This window comes from Linepithema humile, chromosome 7 (genome assembly GCF_040581485.1).
Source record: "Linepithema humile isolate Giens D197 chromosome 7, Lhum_UNIL_v1.0, whole genome shotgun sequence".
Taxonomy (NCBI): domain Eukaryota; kingdom Metazoa; phylum Arthropoda; class Insecta; order Hymenoptera; family Formicidae; genus Linepithema; species Linepithema humile.
The window spans coordinates 18,209,828-18,233,039 of NC_090134.1; the positions used below are offsets into that span (position 1 = coordinate 18,209,828).

Consider the following 23,212-nt stretch of genomic DNA (forward strand, 5'->3'; position numbering starts at 1 on the left):
TTAACGTTAATCATTGACAACTATTCTGACACGCTAAAGTGATACGTATTGCGACACATCTGTCGATTCGATTTTCTCATGTCACGTGTCTTGAACAATCGAACAAATTTTATAAATAACTATATATAATATATATATGTAATGGAGCATACTAAAATAATATATCTTGAATCAAGTTTGCTTTTTTCCAGTGAATATATGCTAGAAATAACCCAGAACGGTTGAATATCGAAGCATGGAAAAGCAACGCAAGCGGCGATAGGGCATTCACTTTTTACAAAACGCACGAGTACTTGTCGTTCACGTATGGTCAACCGCAAACAGGTTGCCACAATTTTTTTTCGGCGAGTATGCACAAGAGTATTGGCATCCCGCGCCGCTGCCTATTTTAACGCAGAAGTTTTGTCATAAAAACTGCGCGCATATATATTGTGCACGGTTCGTTTAATAGGTCACGATTTATACTGTTTTACATGTGATCATACGAGAATTACATGCGTTTGAACAAGAATACAAAATAACTCTACTTTGATAATACTGTTTTTCTCGCTAGCCTGGCGTTAAAATATTTTCAACATTTTATCGAACAGTTATAATTCATCGAACTTTGTATTAATTTATATCCAGAACGGCGTACTACGCCATTATATATAACTTGTATTCCGTATCCGCAGCGAAACACGGCGAATGGACTTAATAGATTTAATTTAATTTCGAGGCGTTTATCAAATTACGATCATTATTAAATACTTATGATTAATGGAGATATATGAAAATGCATTAATTTATTTTACGTCGTAAAATTTATACTGCTTGTTTAAAACGTGACGTCACCGATTATTATATTTATACCAATTAACGTCGTTAATCCCAACACCACCAATTATAAAAGCGAGAATGGAACTTTACCTAGTTATTCGTTCTATTTTCCTCTACACGGGTTCTAGTTATTTTGACATTTCCGCGATGATGGGGCGATGGTATACCTTCGGTGATCTGCTACGACGCCATTCGGATTGTTCCTAAAAACAGAACAATTAATTATCATCATAGCATTGTATATAATATTACCATAATAGATATTATTAGTGCTGTAATCGGACGTGGATTATTATTAACAAATTTTCATGCCATTATAATATCCAATTAACGCAAGATGCGCATTTATTATATATTACAAGCTACAATGATTACCAAATGAGCTGATTCATAAAGTATGATAAATGCACACACCGCGGGTGAGATCGCGTCATATATCAATTGAAAGAAATCGAGGGCGAAGCAAAAAGTTCCTAAATTATCACAATTTAAAAAGTTCCGATGATCATTGCCAACGAGTGGAATTCCTTTTAAAATGGCCTAATTCTTTACGCCTAGTAGAACTTCGAACGCTTATAATACCTTTCTTTCGTTAAGCTAGTTTCTTTAATGATTCACTTTATAAAGGGTCGCGCCCAGCGTCGAATATTGACCCTACGGTCGGCAAGAAATAGAAATCAGACGGTGCTTAAAGGGGCGAAACACGTGCGCGTCCAGGAAGGGTTAGTAAAATAAATAAAAATATCCCGCTGAGCAACGTAAACTCGGATAGTTGCGTAAAGGTCTGAGATAGGGTCAAGCATGAATCTAATTTTATGTTTGCCAATCGAGCGGCTGCGTGCCGGGTATACCGAGCCTGATCTAATGTCCGACGCAACGACCGAAAGTCAAGTGGAGGCATGATACATCTATATGACCTTTGGTAATTCAGAGTTTATAGGTCGTCTCGTGTGTCGCATAAAAAAGAGAGTAAGGGAGAGAGAACGAGAGAGACTCCTTTTTGTCGTAACAATATCTAGCGCGTATACACGGAAAATCGTATAAATGTATATAAACGGGTTTTATTAAATCTCTCATTCTTCGACGGCGATAAAATTTTAATTAAAAGCGAATTCGCGATCGGCACGGTTTACCCGTAAACCCTTTGTACGAGTGTCCGAGAGTTTCACAGTTATTCACCTCCAGCCTGCGGACTATTAAATTATTTAAGGTCGATGATCGCGCGTAAATTCTGAATAGAGACGCGAGTGGGTCACGGCCTGATGATTTTTATCCGTAGTTGTTGAATTAAAACACGACAAAGGATACTCGCGCGCATACTGTGCCGTTCAAGTTGCGAAACGGATTTTTCATTTACACGCGACGATGCGACCGCGCAACGAGGTCCATTTATCGCAGCAAATAATTTACCTCCGGCTTCAATAGCTTCTCGATGCACGACATTTTGCTGTTCATTATTTCCAGCTCTAATTCCTCCTTGCATAACTGTCGCAGTGAAAATCGGTAAAACGTTTTTAATCGGTGAGTGGCGATCGATTAAAGAAGTTATATCAATTCTTACCATTTTTTTTGTCTTCTCCTGAAACACGCTCATACGCTGCAACTGAAGATCGAAATTATAGATAGAACGCGATGTAAGATCATCAATCATATGTTTTTAAGTTTTGAATATTTTACGATAAACTTACATGCTTGTGAATACATTTGTACGGAGGTATAATGCTAACGACGCTTTCTATCCGCGGTAACTTCTGTAAATTATTGATAATCAGCGTTAGTGCTTTGAAAGCGTTCAATATCGCTCTAGCCTTCGCACTTCAATCTAGCTGTGATTGCCGAGACTGCCGACTTACCTTTTCCGCTTTCTCGAGCAATTCACGAAAAAGAGTGTCGTTCGACGTCATCGTATTCAAACTCTAAGCCAGAAGAGGGATATAATTACTTAGAATAATGATTTATTAACGTTAAATTACATCTGTATCATATTAAATTAACTTTTTATTCTTATTATAAAAATAGCAAAAATCCGCGATGTAATTTTTATCGCGCGCTTATCAATTTGTTTGATTAAAAAAATATATTTTGCAGTTAAAAAAATAAAAACAGTAAATTTAAATCAATAAAAATATATTTTGTTTAAAAATTACTTTTTTAAATACATATTAAAGCAAGTGATTCATCTGTATTGCGGAGAAAATAGTTAAAATTTCTTTCCTCAAAAACGAAGGAGCAGTTCTTCGCGTTTATAAGAATTATATTTGTTACAACAGCACGTGCGCGAAGACATTGGTATTCAAGCGATTGCCTCGCAAAGTTGTTTACATTTTCTTTAAGTCGGCACGAGAGTTCGGGACTGGCAAGGTTTTCGGATGATACGTGACTCGTTTTCTTCCGTACAGTAACGTGAGCATTATCTATTTAAAGACTACGACGCGATGAGGAATCGGAATATCGGTAATTTTGCGACTTCGGCCGTTTATTGTCCCTTCATTAATTACACGCCGAAATAATATTATTACGTTGGATTTAAAGCAAACAATTAATTATAGAACCATGTACTCATATTGTCAATTATTGTATTGAGTCGTACGGTATCATATGCAAATTAATTGCCAGAATAACAAGCTCACTTGAATTTTCTCTGACAAACAAATGATTGTGCCTAGAGGCTTTCATGGTTACTGTTGCAAATAAAATTAATTAACATATAAATTTTTTATTTGACACTTTGTGCTATCCTAATTATATCTGAATAGTGAAAGAATAAAAAAATTGAATTGTTTAGAAAGGAAAAATTTTTGTTCGCGTTATTTCAAAATTAAAATTGCGTTATCAAATCATGCTGAACTCACTGCTATCGAACAGATAACCATAATCACTGCGAAGATGAACGTAATGAAAGTCACCGCTCCGCAATAGGCATTTAAATTGAAGAAATGCCTGAGATTGTGATCGGCGATGAGGAATCGGTATATCTGAAACGGGACAACGATTCGTGAAAAATCGAAGGCCTCCGAGGCCGAGATAACCCTAATCGATTTGCATTTCTGACCAGCGAGTTCAAACCGTATCCGGACGCTCGATAGTACTTGTGCAGCCTAGTGTCCATGATGGGGAGGGCGATAACTACCGGATAATTTGTCGAGATCGTAAGGAGATACCACGTCGATGGTCGTGGGTAATCAGGAGGCGAACGGCGAATCTATCATTCAAACGAATATTTGACAGGAGACGGCGGTCTTTCATTGGCACGCAGCGCGATCGATCGAACAAATGATGGTAAAATAAGCAAATTGCTTTGACGTTAGTTAAACAACCGGACAGTCACCCATTCTTCCATTGAGCTCTATAACATACAGGAGTGAGCCTTTAAGAACTAATGTGTAATTTGCGGCTCAAAGATAGCAATAGTAGACACGTCTGTCCTTCAATTTACTATCGTGTATAATAGCAATATTAAAAACGAAAACAGACGTGAGACAGATGTCTCTGTACAATACAGCTCTCTCTCTCTCTCTCTCTCTCTCTCTCTCTCTCTCTCTTTTGTGAGGCTATTCGCACCTTTCAAGACTCCAGTATATATTATAGAGCATTCTTTCAAGTTTGGTAATGACATTATCATTGCCAATAATCATGATTTCTATCCAAGTGTCATTATCGACGATGGCATGAAATCTTGAAAAGTCTAAAGTTAATTCTTGAAAAAGCTCAAGCAACACGCTCTTCTTTGTGGAAGGTTGTACTTTTAAATTTTATATTTAATAGATGGCTGCGCGAACAAACAACTTTCTTTTCTGAAAGCAGATTAACTGATAGTCTTTCATGAAAGAAAAATGTGTAACCAAAAGATTTGCAGACCTTTATTTATTATGGGCCATCATTTGCGGCACCCATTGAGCATCAGTTAGGAGCTTGACACACTTCAGTATAATTAATTTTCGTACTCACTCACCGCTGAGTAATATCGCTCCATTTTCTTGCATTTCGCCCTTCTTTCTTCGGTATTTACACGAGAGCCACCCCTCGCGTTTTGAAGTTCGAGCATGCTTCGTGTCAGCCGCGTTCGTTACGTGTCATTAGGATCCTCGTGAAAGGTTTGTTTAGTTTTGCGTGCGCCGCCAATATTCTTCCCGCGCCGAAGTTTCCTGGCGTAATTTATAACCCGCGGCTTTCGACCGTGTATACGTAACACGGAATGTGGTTATTGAGTTATAAAAGCACAACGTTTGATGGAAGTATTATCCATAATTGAGCTTTCTTTTGCTTTGATTATGTCAAGGTTAGATTTACTTAAAGATTTATATTTCAAGAGCCCGTAAAATATACATTTATACTTCAATATAGACATATATTTCAAAGGCTCATAAAATATAAATAATACAAAATGCACATAATAATTATATTTTAAGATATTAATATTAATTTCAAATATTTAATAGCATGTGTAATTTCATCAAACTTACTCATGTAATTAATTATTATGTTAATATATCAAATAATTCTTATGCCAATTATATAGTTATAATTAATTTGAGATTAATGTGAAAGAGCTAAGCTAGTTGAACTGTTGCGATAATGCTATTTATTTTTGTGATTAAAAGGTTAAACGAATCAAATGAAAATTATCGTATCTTTTTAATCTCTCGATTATTATATATAGAATAGATATGTCTGCTATAAGCAGATGGAAAAATATATTAGAAACGTTTCTGGATACGACCTGGAATATGGCATACGGGTAATAGAATTATCTATTGGGAACTTAATATCGAGTGCAGTTCGTAAAATATTGTGTTATTTTAGATCGTTTTTCCATATTACACTTTTTATTGTCTGTACTAAAAATATTTATTATCATTATTATCAATAGTATTACAACAAGAAACAAGTTGCAGCTTTTTTTAAATATTATTTCTATAAAAAAATATATTAAGTATATTTATCGAAAATATGTGAATTGCAAAAACATGAGTTTATTTTATTTTGCGCCACACATAAATTGTTTTCTGTCTTGTTCAAAATAATGGAAGGACTTTCATATTAGCATAAAGCGTCGTTATTTTCGATCCAGATAGTCGTACTGAAAGATCGTCGGGTCAGGTCAAAATTTCGCATATTTTCACAATCTCGTCCTGTAGAGTTTTCGTGACTGCCGCGACTGTCAAGGAGGAAAGGGAGAGAGAGAGAAAAAGAGAGAGAGAAGAACGGGAAGTACGTGAAAAAAATATGTAATTAAAATCCAACGCTGCGGATGAGATGCATCTCGAGCACGAACAGGGAAATCAGGGCGAGGAGACGAGAAAATTACCAGGATAGACGGAGGGAGATAGGATAGAACGACTGACGGGTTAGAGGAAGACGAGTGTGCGCGAAAAACAAAAAAAAAACTAGCGAGGAAAGTTGAAAAAAATGTGCGACAAGCAGTCGTGCGCTTGCCGAAAAAAGGCAAAGACCGTCAGAACTGAACTATGACAAACTGAGAGAGCTGGAAGACGCTTACGCGAAGTTTATGCAGGCGGAAGGTGGAGTAGAAAGTCTGTTTCTCCAGTTGGCATTCGTTCAATATTATCGTTCAAAATGAAATTATTATTCGATTTTAATATTCCATAAAACTAAATTCTCCGAGAATTAAGAAGCTTTCTATTTTGAAACGGAAAGTTTCTTAATAACACGGTAACTCTGGAATGTTTTGTACGTATATTGGAGATGCATATGTGACTGTGCAGTAACAAATCGAACATTTTATTAATAGCGTGCACAAAAACATCGTTTTAAAACGAGCAGACACGATAGGACATTGGCATTATTGGTTTACAAATCTACTCCACACATAACAACATTCAATAAAAATTAAATAAGAACAACGTTTTAAAATCAGCAAAATGCTAAGAAACTCAATAATTAATGAACAAATTTTTTCAAATAAAGAATTATGACTATTATCATACTCTGAAAACAAGATATTGCCTTCAATTTATCTATTTTGCAGTCGAAAGTACTAATAAAAGTTTTGATATTACAGAGCGTATTTAATTTTGTTTTTGGATAAAAGTGATTTCTTGCTGAAAAAACATCTAACGAGAACCTTATTCGAGCTAAAGACACGTGTGACCATAGGGCTTAATCCTCAGACAGACGTGATCCAGTCTGGCAAATCCCGATTCTTCCGTTGGCATATACGCGCCCGATCCCAAGGCCTACGACGTCTTCACCGAATTATTCGATCCTGTGATCGAAGAATATCACGTTGATTTCAAGCCCCACGATGTTCATCCCGACCTGGATTGGGGTGAGCCAGAAAAACTGGGTAATCTCGATCCCACGGGGAAGTACGTGGTTTCGACGCGAATTCGGTGCGTAAGGTCAATCAAGGGTTATCCCTTCAATCCTGCCATAAACGAAATTCACTACCACGAGCTGAAGCGAAAAGTAAGAAGACATTGGTGGATTTATAAACGAGGGTTTAGAATTCTGGCTGTTACCCAAGTCGTCGGATATAAAATCATTCATTTTTTCAGAAGTTTTCAGAAGTCTTCGATTAGAGAAAATAGAATAGAGATAGCTCGATAAAAAATTTAGAAATTCTTTTTCCTTCCGTAAGAACTCGTGAGCAAAGTTCTTGATCGGATATAAAAATGAACAAAGCCCATAAGGGGTCTATAAACGTCGTTCTACCTGAAGCTTTCGAAGCACTAAAATCCGCCACTGATAGAACGACGCGTGGCTTATCCCAAGAAAATGATTTCTGCAATTAGTTTTGTACCGCTTAGTGGCGTAGCGAATGAGAATTACAGCTACTGTAAGAGTGAGGCTAAGAAGATAGCTTTTATAACGCGATTATCCCGCGCCTGTAGGTGCAGGAAGCTTTAACTTCGTTAAAGGACGAGCTCAAAGGAACCTATTACACGCTCAGAGCATTAGACAAACAGATCCGGCAACAATTACTAAACGATCATTTCCTGTCCAAGGGAGGCAACAGATTTCTGGAAGCGGTGAACGCCACCAGGTTTTGGCCAACGGGTATGAGCTTTCTAATATGATAATGCACAACTATAGTATTAATATTGCAACAACGGTAAATGTTCTACACTTGAAATTAAATTCAACGTCTTGATTAAACTTTAGATTAAATTGCACAGATAAACTAAAATTATCCAACGTCTTGAATCTTGTATCTTCATAGTCGAAATCGACCGGTATTCCGAATGTACTCCATTTACGTTAACTGTGCGCTAAGAGCCAACTTCGGCAATGTTATACGGGGTCAAACTTCGATCCAGCCGTAGTTACTTTCGTTAAAACATTCAATTACAATGTCTTAAGTTCCTTCAGCCTGCTCGAAAACATTAATCCCCGGTAAGCCAAATGCCCCAAATCGAGGGGTTTATGTTGAAACGAAGATTAAACCAAAACTTTACTAAGATTAAAGCAACTTCGATGCGGCAACGAATAAGCAAAACGATTATGCGAGCCAGCGTTTCGCTCCGCGGAACGAAACATGTATTTTTCAACAGCTCCCTATAATAAGCATTTCTACTTTCTCCTCTCTTATTGTATATTAAATAATTATTTAAGTTAGATATCTTTCAAGATATCCGTGTAAACAATATTCTTTGGTATAATATCTTATACATACGTTATACGAAATACGAAGGTGGTGAGTAGCTGATTAAATGAATTTGCATTAATGATTTTCGTCACGATGGGGTCTCGAAGATCCCTCCGCCCCTAGGATTAGAGAGTTAAAAGGGTTAGAGGGTATTATGGAGCTTAGTGTTACGCTCAGAAGGGTGTGTGGTATTCGGAAAGAATTTTCGAAGATAGCCGAATGTTTCGCTGAATTTCCCCCCCCCCCCTTTCTTTTCTTTTCTTTCTTTTTTTTTTATATAAGTAACTTTGTAACTTCTTTTGAATCGCATTTGCACAATGCATATAATGTTCTGAATTATTAACTTGCTATTGCACGCTGTTCAAAATTTTCTCAGTTTTTTTCATTTTCAGAACTTAATAAAAATTTATTTGTCAAATAACCGTGAAGTAAAATAATTCAAAATACGCTTTTATATGAAGAAATCGAATTACCGCATCAGTAAAAAAAATGCTCACTATTTACCGGCCAGCAGACAGAAAGTCCCTGCGCGTCCTTTCTCGCATTCACGTAACATCTGCAATTATGCTTAATTAACAGCATCATAACTCCGTTGGGTTTTTCTTCTCCTGCATTTGACATTGTTGCTAATATTAATTAAATGCACTACGGAAATGTGATTCGCTATAGAACAGATTTAATTGTGTGTTTTGTTTCCTTCGGCGATTGCGTATCGCATTGGATACTTTTCTTTTTCCATTTCCTGCATGCATTCGACGGAGATTACTACACTCAATCTGCTTGTTATTCACGGATAATCAGAATCATAACCAGATCCATTTTTCCTTTTAATAAAGAGATTCACTCGAATCAATACGAACTAGCCTTTGAATATACTAGTAGATTAAAGTGCATACAACACTTGGTTTTCATGCTCTTTCGAACTTTAGACTTTCATATTGCTTTATATCAAGAGCTTTCTGTTACTTTTTGTTCCTGTGTAGAAAAAAAATAATATCCTAATTTACTATATTTTACTGTGTCAATTTTGTATAACTTATTTTATCTTTAATTGGACAGTTAACAAACTCGTTTATATTGAGTTAATCTTAATGTTTTATATAATTTGTCTCTCGATTCTGCTCTGTCATGATCAACTGAATCCAAAAATAGCGATTTTCATAGTTTATCAACGAGACGATGAAGTACAAATTGTGCGAGAACATAAGCGAGATTTTCGTAAAATATCAGTGAGATTAGAACAAGTTTATCCTTAAGACGCACTTACGAGATGCTCCGTCGAGATAAAGACCACGCCACATTTCGAGCACTTAACGTGATTATGAACGTGCACGAAGAAATAATTTAAATTAAAATGTAAGAGGTCGAGAGAGCTTTCTCTAACTTCCGGAACACGTGTTCCGATGTAATGTTTCTTGACTTAAAATAAAACGGTCTCGTTTAAAGGTTAAACGACGGAGTTGCTGCCTTGCGATCTATCCATTATCTCTTCCGCAGTACAGTAAAACTTACTGTAATATTTATAACGAGTATAATAATAACGACATCAACACTTAAGATAGCACGACGTAATAGAAGACCTTTCGCGATTAAAGAAGAATGGCTTCCCGTTTGAAAAGTTCACGGCATATAGAATCGCCGCACGCTTGTATAACGCTGCTCTTTCCTTCAGGCAGGATATTTTTTAACGAAGAGAAAACTTTTCTTGTCTGGTGTAACGTGGGGGGATCACATGCGTCTAATATCGATGGAGCGAGGCGGTAACCTCGCGGCGGTGTACGGGAGACTCGTTAAAGCGGTCCAAGAAATCGGGAAGAAATTGGAATTCCAGCGGCACCGGAGACTCGGCTTCCTCACATCCTGCCCTACGAATCTTGGCACGACCATCCGAGCCTCCGTGCACGTTCGCCTGCCGAAATTGAGCGCGGATTATCGGCATTTCGAAGAGATCGCGACCGTGCACGGTCTTCAGGTGAGAACACGACGGTATTATATGAGGATCAGCTGATCAGACGAATGAATATTACAGTTATTCGGTAGATATAGAGAAAAGATCGGATTGCTGCCTTTCACAAAATCTAATCTTTCTGAATTGTATTTTAAATATACAATATATTTCATACAAACAGCATTTATTTATAAAATTTTGTTCGCTCAATGTATTTTAAATTCTTTGAACATTGAAATTCCTGACAAAAATAGATTTTATGTAATATATATATATATGTGATAATTGTGTATTATTGAATAAAATTTTATAATTGGCGATATAAAAATGTAATAAGTATGTAAATGATGTAAAAATAGTTTTTAAATTTATATAACTTCGTTAAGTATAAATCAGGAAAAATACACAAATGAAGAAAAATATACAAATGGGATATACTTTATAAAAAGCCTCTTTTAGATTTTTAGATATTGACATTATACAGATTCGAGGAGTAAGGAACGAACACGCCAAGAACGAAGTTGGCATTTACGACATCAACAACAGACGGCGATTGGGATTGATGGAAAGAGAAGCTCTTTACGAAATGAGAAATGATGTTGCGGAACTGTTCAAACTGGAAAAACAGTTGAAAAGAAGAATATCATAATCTTGTTTTAAATATCGGTTGTGGTATTTCTTAATTTCTTCATATATTGCTGTACACTTAATCTATCTCATCTAATCAATATAATTTTGCATACTCTACGGATTTATTTTTTATAAATATAAAATATACACAGTGTGTGTGTGTGTGTTTAATAATGTATAATTATCTAACATATCTAATATTGTGCTGATCTGTCAATGTTGTATGATATATTATGTTAATTTTTTGTAGTACAGGAATTATTTTCGAAAAAAATTAAGTAATATTTTAACCAGATGGTCTATGATATACGATAAAAAGAGTTACAAGGGTTCGAATGTTGGGCAAACGTTAGAATAACGTCGATATGACTGTTTGCACAGTAAAAGGTCGTTTCACAAATATGTGGGGCGTCCAACGGTAGCAAAAGTTGCGATTGATTGGTTTCTCTCTGCGTATTTGTCTTTCTTAAAATAAAATGATTTATCTGACGTTTCTCTTTTCTCATTTTCGATGACACAATATTTTTTTCACGATATATTTTATCGCGCAATTGTGTTAATTTACGCGAAATAATTATGTTCATTCACATTTACGTAAAAATTAAAAAAATTTTTAATTACACTTTAATTTCCATGTTACTTACATGCATTCAACGCATATAAATCATTTTTACCTTCAGCCTCCACATGGACTTCATTAATTTCTACATACCATTTGTCGTTTTGCTGACATTAAATCAAATCGCCCTTCCTGATGGATTAAGAATTCAAATATTTCAAAAAGCAAATTTGACATACGTCCTTCCCTTCCTTCTCTTGCATTTTCTCCTCTTTTCCGACGCTCTCATCTTTTTGCTCGTCTGTGTCACATTCACTTGTACTACTGCGATCATCGCTATCAGTAGTAATAGTCTTCTTCCTTTCACTCGGGCTGACGCTGGAATTCCTTTTCACTGTTCGAACTTCTTTATCTCGTCGCATTTGCTCTTCTTGATATTTTTCTCCTTTATTTCGCAGATATTTTCGGAAGAAATCAGGAGAAATGCTTTACGTTGCTGCAGCCTGCACTTACTGGACACCCTTTTCATCTTCATAGAGACTAAAGATAACTCATGAAATAATGTGATAGGCGACTTTTGTCGCGATAGGAATCCTTAGTAAAAATTCGTCAGTTCAAACAACGTTTACGTCAAAGGGATAAATTCCACAGGACAAAAAGCCACTCTCGGCATTAATCGGAGTGGCTGCTCTGAATCAAGCGGTTTTTTACATCGCTCGCGAAACTGATTCGCATCGCTTTTTCGTGAACGAAACCATCGAGCTTCGTCGTAATACATTTTTAACAGCGCAAGAAAATAATGTTGTAAAAGTTGAAGTTTAGTGAGCTGGTGGACTGCAAAATGTGAATCGTTTTCTTTTATAAAGTAAAAAGTTTTAGATTTGTATAGTACACGCGATCATCTACTATCAATACACAATACTCGATTCAAGAACTCGAAATTTCTCGAAATGCTCTCCAGCTATTGAATCAATATCTTCTCATCGAAGCATCCGGATTCGGTTGTTATTACTTTTATTCGATTCGGAAGGCAATTTTCAAATACCATATATAGAATCGTTTCTTTTATTATGACGAAGAGCAGAATAAACTGGCCGATAGCGTACAGAAACTGCGACACTTTCTCTCTTTTCTTCTTTATATTTGTAAAATAACGTATAGAGGATCTTTTGTAAAAATAACTTTGTTGGCAACAATACTGTTGAGAGGAAATAATCCTGAGTGTAGGTAGAAAACAAATTATTTACGGGTTTTATTTGTTCCAAGAAGTCTTTCAAAAGCTTAAAATAATCGTCAACTTCTTTTATATTTAAACCCTCACTTCATACATGAGACAAAGCTTGCATCTTGGAGGAAAAAGAGAGAGAGAGAGAGAGAGAGAGAGAGAGAGAGAGAGAGAGAGAGAGAGAGAGAGAGAGAGAGAGAGATCAAAATGACAAGACAAGTAACCCGCGAGGAAATCTTTTCCAGTCATCTTATGCGTCTTGGAAAATTTATGTTTGATTCGGATAAATATAAGCGATTTTGTGACTTTTACAATTAATCCAAAGCTTTATTGTGAAAGCTTTACGATACTGTCTTTCAATTTTTCTTCCTGTTTCGGAGAAAAAATAGTGCTGTTTTTCAATTTTTCTTCCTGCTTTGGAGAAAAAATAGTGCGTTCTCCTATTTTATTCTTGATTGCACTGGATTGTAATTGTTGTTTATTGTAGTGTTCCGTAAACACACGTACAGAATAAGTTTTTGCGGCTTTCTGCATACTTATTCCACTCTAAATTACCTGTACAGCGTATTTTATATCTTCCCACATATTAGTTTTACCTTTCGTGTTCCCGTTTATTAGAAAAATTGTGTGATAAAAAATTTGCGATTTAATCTGTTTTATTTAAATAGTCAAACTAAGATTCGTGTCGTATTTGTCGATTCAATTTATCCTTTTATGTTAAATATTAGTCGAATGTTAAAATATGATGTTAAAATGATATTATGATGATATGATGTTAAAATATTAGTCGATGAATGATGTTAAAATATTAGTTAAAATATTAGTCGATGAATGATGTTATGATGTTAAAATATTAGTCGAAAGCTGGCAGCAAAAATGCAACGGAGATTATAGCATTCAAAAACTTTTTCTTGAGATATTGAAATTATTAAGGATCAACCACTAAATCAAAAAGAAATCGTAAAACTTATACGTAATCGTTCTCGCAATAGAACGATTACGGCCTCGGGCGCAGATTTAATATTGACTCGCTTCCATTCACTTCAACTTACTTCACTAACTCTCCTGGTTGCCATCAGGGAGCGGTTATCCCCTTGTTTCATCCCTTACCTTCTACCCCTTTCTCCCTCTCCCTCTCCCTCTCTCTCTCTCTCTCTCTCTCTCTCTCTCTCTCTCTCTCTCTCTCAAGTTTTTAATCTTAATCCGATTCACTCTCCGATACCATTCCGCCAGTAAGTTTAGTCGAACAAAAATCAATGTCCGTGCGAATGTTGATGAAAACACCATTTGTGATGAAATGTATATAATGCAGATATTCAACAAAGAATTATTTTGCATTATATAACAAAATAATTTAAGTACTGTGTTATATGACAATTTAATTTGTATTGTATAACAAAAATTAATCGTTTTTAATAATGGATTTTTGTTATATAAACTCATGTCGATAAATTCTCCGTAGTCACATCCATGTGATATATTTACACGTTCATCACATTTCCATAATTTATAAACTGATAATTGCTAAATCACCAGCTACTTGTTACTGACAATTTTAACAATTTACTCGCGGTCGTAACAGTAATGTTATATTTACTCGGATTACAGTGACACCATTGTGTATTCAAATACACACAAAGTGCATTGTAATTTAGATGATCTGACATTCGATATCATCATGTAAGCTATATAAATATGTACATAATAGTTCAATATTTTGGTTATCTTAAATTGACGTTGAGAATCATTTATCTATCATGATCAGTGTGCTCATCTACAATGACAACTGTATCGTTAAATGCAGTAACAATAATAACTGACTCAGAGAAACAGGACGGACCGTGGGGAACGTACGATTGCTTATCTGTTACTTGTTTCCTGCCAAAAATCTTCGGCCAGATTTACTCAGAGATAACGGATTCTGCATCATTCCTGAATGGAATAATGTAGATCAGTACTTAAATAATATGTAAGTGAAATTTTGAGAAAATATCAAAATGATATTCCTCCGTTCTCACTGATATTCTTAAATTTAATTTGCTAAAATTATCTCTGTATAATTATTCTATCGCGCATATAGAGATTATTCACATTTCTATGTTAAAGTAAGTTTTCATTAACTTGATTTTCAATTTCAGTCTAAATAAAAAAAGAATTCACTTCCAAAATATCTATATTTATTTATGAGATTATTTTTCGCGGAAGGGCATTATTCGCGAAGAATGAGAACGTCAAAAATATCGCGAAACGACCGATATGTCCTTTTCGATTATATTAATCCATCCATCATTCTTATGTCAGACTCTTGGTGTTCACAAGAGGATGAATAATCGCTACATACATAATACGACAAGAGCTGATCGTACAAAAAAGTAGCTATCGTTCTTTTTATATTCTAATAAAGCAAGATTACTTAGCATTAATTACAGCTCTGTCGTCATTCTCAGCTTGTCAGCCAAGAATGAACACGAAAACACTGATCCGCATTGACGGATCTTAACCTGGTTTCGTCCGCTTGACTAATGTGATCAACGCAAGAGAAGATGTACGATAATGAAGGATAGCAATTTTGTTCTCTCCATTCTGATAGCGTAAATTGCAGTGCAGATATATTTGCATGATATCGGTATGCAAAGAATTTAAATTAAAAATAACATAAAATGCTCAGATTTTTGCTTGAAACTATACAAAAACGTGGTGAAAAATGGCAAACTAAAATCCGATAAAAATTTCACGTTCTAATTGTACAGTTATTAGGTATTATTCTATTTTTGATAGCAAGTTCTTTTTTCTCAAAATGCTATAAAATACTAGTCAATAATGCATTAAACATATAAGAAAAGACATCTATTTATATGATTACGAAAATACGGATTGAAAAGATGGGTCGGCAGGCATTAACGGCGAGAAAAAGATTTCCCACTTTTGCCGACAAAGGTAATCTTCTTACACAAAAGTGCCCCCGGCATCCAAGGCACAGGAACACCGATAAAGATAAACGAGCTTTCGTGCTTAAGGATTAACCGAGCGGTCGCGTGTCCCGTAACGATCGATGAAGCGGCGAATCGACGGACAGGAGCCGGCTCGCTTAAGTGTCCGGCCGCTAAGTAAGTAGTAACGAACGTGCATGGGCGGACAACGTGACGACAGTGATGGCCCTCGCACCATTACTTGAGATTTGCAAGCGGACCATACACGGCTGCTTGTTCCCAGGGTATTAACGCACGGGGATTGTTAGAGATTGTTAACGTTATTACAAACTTCACAACATGCTTTGCAAGTATCTAACCACGGCATTATTGCGCCTGACTATGTTTGCGATATATTGTACATTGATATTAGCACAGATAACATTTTTCGCAAGTTTATGCCATAGATTTCTTATATTTTATCTGTGACAAGCTTCTTGACGTCAGATAAGCAAATTGTTTATGATTTAAGGGCATCACGAGAAACAAAGCTTGTTTTACTCTTTATAATTATAAATCATAGCGCCAATTTTTCATTATTGATTTCTTTTTCTTATTTCTAATTCTTATTCTAAATTTTAAGAGATAGGCTTACGTTCTCGTAAGACAGAGCTTGTACTTACTGCAAAGGAACTGGTAACGGCCGCTGGGCAGGGTCCCGGACGGGCACAGGCCCGGCTGGCCAAGCTCGTATAGCTGCCGGGGTGCGGTGCGATCGACGGGTCCGTAATTACACACGAGTACCTCGACCCGATTCCCAAACCCATCGAGCGTGACTGCGTCACGATGCTGGTAACTCGCCGCGGTCTTGTTCAAGTCGAGCGTGTAAATCGCGCGGCCGCAACCAACGTAAATGAACGTCGCCGATGCGAGGGGGATGTAAGAGGAGAGTTGCCACGCCGCGGTGGAGTAGTTCACCAGTCTGAAAGGTACGATTATCTGAACTAAATGAAGGTGGACGTCGGCAGCCAGTGTCGAGCCTCAGGCTCTCTCCATTGACGCGCAACTTGAATTCAAATTAGGACGGGAGTTCTCATAATTTGATGCTCCTGCAAGGCTCAAGAGATTAACGTGTATCTTATGGGTTCATCTCGAAAATGGCAAATAGAATTCGTTAATTAAATTTTAAGAGGGTACATGAAAATAGATAAGATCATGTTTGTGTGTATAATAGTTTTAAAGTGTTGCCCAAAATATTATCTGAAGAAAAATAGAAATTGTGCCGCATGACAGTTATAAACAGTTATATTTTCTTGTTTCCAATTTTGAAAAAAATTCTGTTGCCAATTTATATAATAAAAAAGTTTAGATAAACCGTGGATATCAAAAGACGATAGAAACAAGGTTTCTGTACTTTTTTCGAATACACTTTAACACAGGATTAAGCTAGAAGTTGATGATATCACATTTTCATGTATCCTATAGGAAATTGAAACTTTTTTTTTCTATCAGACCGAAATAAAAAAAAGCGACAGAAACTCGCTCATAGCTGCTGGGGGATCTATGTATACCGGACTATCGACGAGTAATTTGGGCCGGTACAATAGCACTCTCGATTTCCAATTTACCGAGAGAATACGCGATTTTGATTGTTCCCGACGACAGAAGAAGAACCATCCGCTATTCCCCCATTTCCATCCTCTGTTCCATACAATCGGTCTTTGGTCATTTTCTCTGACGGTCAAGTCGTCGCTTCATCCCTCTCATCCTCGTTCTCCAGTACCTACAATCCCCTTGCAGTACCGGCTTTAGATAGTGATCGAGACGAGCTGTCGCTCGAGGCAGAAGAAAAGCGCAAAATACGTTAGCATTAAACAAATTGAAACATTTTTATGAGAAGTTATTCTTCTAAACTTATTTTACATAGATTCATTCAAACTTATGTTATAAATTTTTAATTTATAAATCTGTAGCTTACTTTATTTTTCTAATAAATAAAAAAAGGGAAGAAAAAAAAAATATATATATATTTGTAATATTTTAGAATAAAACATCTGACTTTATACTTGTATTTCATGATCATGAATTTTGTATGTTCCATTGTCAACAAAGATTGTATAAATTATTTATATTCAAGATTTTTTAAACAAAAGTAAAAGATACATACACTTATTTGAAATTCTCCTAGCTTACCTCTCTCATATTGTTATATTTTAAATTTTATTTTATTCACGAAGGGAAGATAAAAAGGGCGTGTGCGAAAAAGTTTCGCTTGAGGCATTGATGTGTCTAAAGCCAGCACTGAATCCCATGAGAGTACTGCGATCGCGGGCAAGAGTAGAAACGACGGTGGATATGTGGGATGAAATAGAGGATCGCGAGAAGGAGAACGAGAGACGAAGGATAGCGAAGAACAGAACGGTGGCCGCAAACCTTCCCCCAAAATTCGGGGGACCGAGCTAGCTATGTCTACACACCGGATCGAACATCGGCCATTCACAAAGGGGTGGTGGAGTCTCTCGACACAAAGGAGTCGTTCCGATCAACTCGGTTCGGGCTATTGTACCTTCCTCTCAGCAGCATCGCGATTCGTGTACGCGTTACTGTCGACCTACATAGACGCGCGCGAGAGAAGCGTGCCTGTATATTCACGCTGATTCTTGACGCACGATTTGTGTATACAGAATGTTTTACACCTAGTCGACCATCTTCCCCTTAAATATTCAATCTTTCAATCAATTCGATTAATTTAAAATAAATTTCTCTTGAAGAAAAATCTCTAAAACCTTTAATCAATTTTTAAACTAAAAACGTTTGAAAATAAAAAGCTCAAATACGAGCAAATAATAAAATCTTATTTTTCTTTCAATTTTAAATAGATTTCATCAAATTTTTTCCTTCAAAATTGTGGTCAAAGAGATATTTATTATTGAAAATTGAGAACTTGCGACAAATGACAAATGATCTTCCGTCGACATTCTCAAAAAGAAATTGTTCGAAGGATCTATATAGATGAAAGATGGCTCGCTAGACGTGAGACATCCTGTATATTCTATATATACACTGTGCGCACTTTCAAGTTTTACCCGACTTCCGCGTTGTCGAAGTCTTCCACCTCGTCGTACCACGATGTAATATGAAAGTGAATTCTTTCCCTACTCATACCGCTTTCCACGCTGTCCATGTCGAGCACGTTTATATTCTGCCATACTCCAAATCGTTCTGCAACGAGAGGATCGTTTCAATAAGATATCCGCATGCACTCCGACCTCGATATACTGCTCTTTTTAAAGACGATCACTGTAACGAGTCCGCTTACAATTCTGTCTTATTAACAATAAAATTCCGGGTCTTTTATAAAATTTTGCAAATATTGAAGGCATTGTAATTTCGAGAAAATTTTTGTATGCAACATTTTCAGATATAGAAAAATATCGGCTGGCCAATTTTCATGTTTCCATTCATTCGTTATTATAGAGAGATTATTTTTGCATGGTTTTACTCTAAAACTTCATGAATTCTGAATGTACTCAGACCGAAACCGAAAAACGTCCGCAATTAAAGAAATTTAAGATACGAGTCTTATATATATATATATAATGCTGCATACACACGCGTGTTTCGTATTGATGGAACAATTTCGCGTCTGTACGGGTTATTGGATATTGAAAAATAACGGCGCGACGAGTGGGAGGAATGAAAAATGGGATATATCCGTCGGAGTTACTTGCCAACGTCTCGGCACTGATCCTTCTCGAAGAGCTTGCACTGCAACGCCCATCGACGCGCTATAACGGCGAGTTCGTCGTCCCAGATCTGTCGAAACAAATGACGCTTCAGATGCCGCCCGCCACCCCGGGAATAAATGATTAAATATCGTGTGCGCGTCGCGCGTGTTTCGTCGATTTTTCTACCAATTCCATCATGGTCCTCGCGGCAGGCTGCGGCCCGGGATTTCCGCGATTCTCCTTGCCGCTCGCTATGACGGTGCGATAAAAATTATGACTGTCGAGCACCGTTTCGATATCTGTTTCATCGAGGTCGCTATATTCCATATCGACGCAATCCGCGCCTTCGCACTCGATCTGTGAAGATGAGAAGCAATTGTAAGTTGATAATACGCATACGTACTCTTGTCATTATGAAAGACCAGTGGTATTTAATTTCACGGTTATAAAATACAAAATTTTCGTGGTGATAGAAAAAAATTAGGTTACGTATTCAAATAATCAGAAATCTCAAATGCGTGTTATGTGTTATTGAATATTCACTTGCTATTCGAATAATATCCGAATGTAGTGTACAAACAGTATTATTATAGAAATTTCTATATAAATATTTACAGGAAATAAACACATGGTGTGTTCTGAACAGATATGACAATAATTTCTATCTTCTCTGTGATATGTGGGCAGCATTTTTCTTCTCATTTCGCCGTCAGTATAGCGCATGAAGAAAAATAACAGACAAAAGGTGCGAACTGCCATACGATTGAACTTCATCATCGTCAACGTGAGATTAGTCGCGAGCGTCAGCTGCAATCGCGCGCTTCCAACTGCGATTTCCGCGCCACCCTTAATCGTCGCGACGCAAGTTTTCTCTCCTCTTTTTTTCTCCCCTCCTCCCTCTACCCCGCGAACTGCCCAAACTTCAGACCGCGCGAATCAATTTAGCGACTTCGACAGTTCGAAATGCCGGATTGGTAAGGAAATTTATCGCGCAACGGAACGGAAATTCATATCGCCGTTACGCGAACCGGATCAGCCTCTCGGTCTTGCTTGATCGATGCGCATACGGAAAACGAGACGTATAGTCTAAGCAAACGCATTGCGCCCCAAAGTATTTCAATTCCGCATTTATTACGGTCTAGAAATCGCCGTCGCTGCGCATAAAGAGAACGAAATCGCTGCCGGGGCGACCTCCTGATTAATTGTTTAGCGGGCGGAATGCTCGGCACTCGGCAGACCGATATTTTTATTTGCGTGCATTGCTTTATATAACCAAATTTATCCACTTCCCTTTCTTTCCGCGCTGAAAAATAACTGCGAGGATTATATATTTCATTTCTCATTTAATTTGTGCAAATCTAACCGACTTTCTATGCACGCTCTCAATACAAACGCATTAATAAATAACCACATGTTAATTATCTAATATTAGTACAATATTAGTATAATATTGAATAATATATATTATTATGTTTGGCGTAATGTAATATTATACTTGAAATCGGATTTCAACAATTACCTGATGCAATTAGGTAAAAAGTTTTTAGGTTAGAAAAACTTGAAGTTTTTTATTTGATTAATTTACCGAATTTCAAAGACAAGATTACTCTCATAAATATTACGTGGAAAGAAACTACACAAGTTATTTATCATGAAAGCTGATCAGAGTTTGAAAAACATCGCTCTATAATAATACCTTTGTTTATGTCGTAAAGTCTTCGAGTCCAGCTTTCTGGGAAGGGCTGCCTCGTAGCGAGCTAGCGACGCGTTCTCCCTCTCCCTTCTTTCGCGTCTAAACTATCCATATCCCTTCCATTAGTTCTAGTTAGAACTGTGCGCCCCGTCTTTCGCGTCTTTTTCCCATCGAAAGTGAATTCTGCGTTCAAACGAGTGTCGGAACTACCGAATTGAAGGACGAGCGATCTCGGTACGTTTATTAAGTTGCAGATCGCGAATGCATCATCTCACCATGTTTGTAAGCGGCATCGGAATAACCCATCTACCGGAACATCGAACTTTATCGCTTCACATTTCGTCGTGGAACTCAATTTTCCGATACATGTCTTTCGTGCTTACGTGAACCAACCTCGTTCGTGCCATTGAGCATCAAAAACATCAAGGACCATTCAGGGAAGCGTTGGAAGATTGCAGCGGATTTGTAGAGGTAGATGATGGTGTTTGCTGGAGATAGATATCGCCACGTATCGCATGAAATTAGTCGTACGGTGTGACGTCACAGTAGTTTGGTGAAAAGTAGTTCGCGCGCTGAACGTCTCGTTGCAGTCGAATCGTGATTGCTCCGCGTCTTTGTGTTTTCTTTACACGTTCCGGGCAAATTTTGCGTACAAACGAGTGTCGGAAGTATCGAATTCAACGGGAAATTGTCTCGAAGTATTAATATGTCCGCGCGATCGCATTCAGCGTGTTTCACGGCGTTTCGAAATCGAAGCTCGTCGTTTCGCGCTCGGTCGCGAATCTCCATTTTCCGATACGCGTCTCTTGTGCGTGTTTCGCGTTATTCGCTGATTCGACGAGCAACGCGTGTGCCACTCATCATCCGCAATATCGAGGAACATCGACGAGAGGCGTCGAGGGATCACCGCAACGAGTTCATCGAGGCAAGTGACGCCGTTTACTTGAAATATTGAGATATTGCCGCGTAATCGTATGAAACTAACCGTGATGAACGTGACGTCACACAAATTAATGATAGCCACGTTCACGTCGAGCACCACCCGTTGCCGCAGTCACACCGCGATCGCTTCGCATCTTGCTTATCCGTCTCGAATGAATTCGTGTGTGAACGAATATCGCGAATGCCGAATTAAACAACGGACGATCAGTCCAGTGCATCTATTAATTCGCGCGATCGCGATTAACGCGATGTTTTCGATGTGTATTTGTAAACAGCGTCAAGATAACCTATCCATCGGGACATTGCGCGGAATTTTAAAAGTTCCAGCTATACGCATGTAAATGAGTTAATGGATTAGTGAATAGTGAAATATCTGTTTTACGGAACGTAAATGGATTCGGTAATTTATTGCCGCGATAGATTCTTTGCATTCGGCTTTGCTCGAAGCTCGCCGACACGCTTACAGCGAAAACATTGATGGCGCGGTCCCCCTCTTCATTCCTCACCCTTTTTGTAATCACCTAAGTCACACATCGCATTAGCGCGAGTCCGAAACCGAATTGCGCCCGCTCCGTATTTCTCGCGTTTTTTATCCGTCGAAAGTAAATTTCACATGCGAACGAATGTTGGGAGTGTCGAATCAAACGACGGGCGAAGTTCTCGCAAAAATCGCGAATGAATTAATGAATTAGTGAACGCGTCGTGGTGTGTGAATGTATCAAGAATACCGTATGATGTATCTACGACAATGATGGTACAACCACGAATGGAAAGCAGGAAAGCAGAGACTAAAAACAAAGGAGTAAGACAGCAGTGGCGATACATCGACTGGTGAGTAAACTCATTTATTACACTTGCATAATTGTTGATTTATTCGTTTGCGAAAGAACGAGCGAACGAATGGGAGATGTGCGATTATTGTAAAAGGAATAACACACGCAGCCGCCCCGTTCAAATCGCTTCAACATTCGCTTGTTTGCATATCGAAGCAAACAGGATTTAAACTTGTTGCTCTTGAACTGCAAATAAAACTCTTCCATATCTCCAACATGCAGTAATAAATTTATATCTTAACTCTCTGAAAATTTAAATAAGCATTTTTTTAACATAATGCAAAGCCTATTGTGATGTGTTAGGCTTTCAAACTTTA

General features: G+C 37.3%; 1 protein-coding gene and 1 pseudogene across 6 annotated transcripts; one reads left to right on the plus strand and one right to left on the minus strand.

Moving 5' to 3' along the window:
* Positions 1-427: 427 nt before the first annotated feature.
* LOC105670076 (venom allergen 3-like) lies at positions 428-22,255 on the minus strand. Of its 6 annotated transcripts, none has more exons than XM_067358924.1 (7): positions 3,872-4,583; positions 3,672-3,794; positions 2,673-2,735; positions 2,508-2,570; positions 2,381-2,422; positions 2,230-2,304; positions 428-1,022 (listed from the first exon to the last, which is right to left on the minus strand). In XM_067358924.1, exons 1-7 carry the CDS (start codon positions 3,926-3,928, stop codon positions 948-950), a joined length of 498 nt encoding a protein of 165 aa, XP_067215025.1. In that variant the 5' UTR covers positions 3,929-4,583; the 3' UTR covers positions 428-947. The 6 variants fall into 6 exon arrangements, with proteins under 6 accessions (XP_067215025.1, XP_067215026.1, XP_067215023.1 ...); XM_067358922.1 differs by lacking the exons at positions 428-1,022; positions 2,230-2,304; positions 2,381-2,422; ... (2 more) ...; positions 3,672-3,794; positions 3,872-4,583 and adding exons at positions 14,131-14,722; positions 16,383-16,681; positions 18,786-18,921; ... (2 more) ...; positions 21,124-21,426; positions 21,514-22,255; XM_067358925.1 differs by lacking the exon at positions 2,230-2,304 and having other exon boundaries at positions 3,872-4,590.
* On the plus strand, positions 5,547-11,247 carry LOC137001053 (arginine kinase-like; annotated as a pseudogene).
* Positions 22,256-23,212: the final 957 nt, after the last annotated feature.

Coding starts and splice junctions, on each gene's coding strand:
- LOC105670076 (XM_067358920.1), bottom strand. CDS start 20,204: ATGATGAAGTTCAATCGTATGGCAGTTCGCACCTTTTGTCTGTTATTT. Junction 16,682..18,785: donor TTCGACAACGCGGAAGTCGG/GTAAAACTTGAA, acceptor CGTACCTTTCAG/ACTGGTGAACTACTCCACCG. Junction 14,723..16,382: donor CCGTTACCAGTTCCTTTGCA/GTAAGTACAAGC, acceptor TATTCCATTCAG/GAATGATGCAGAATCCGTTA.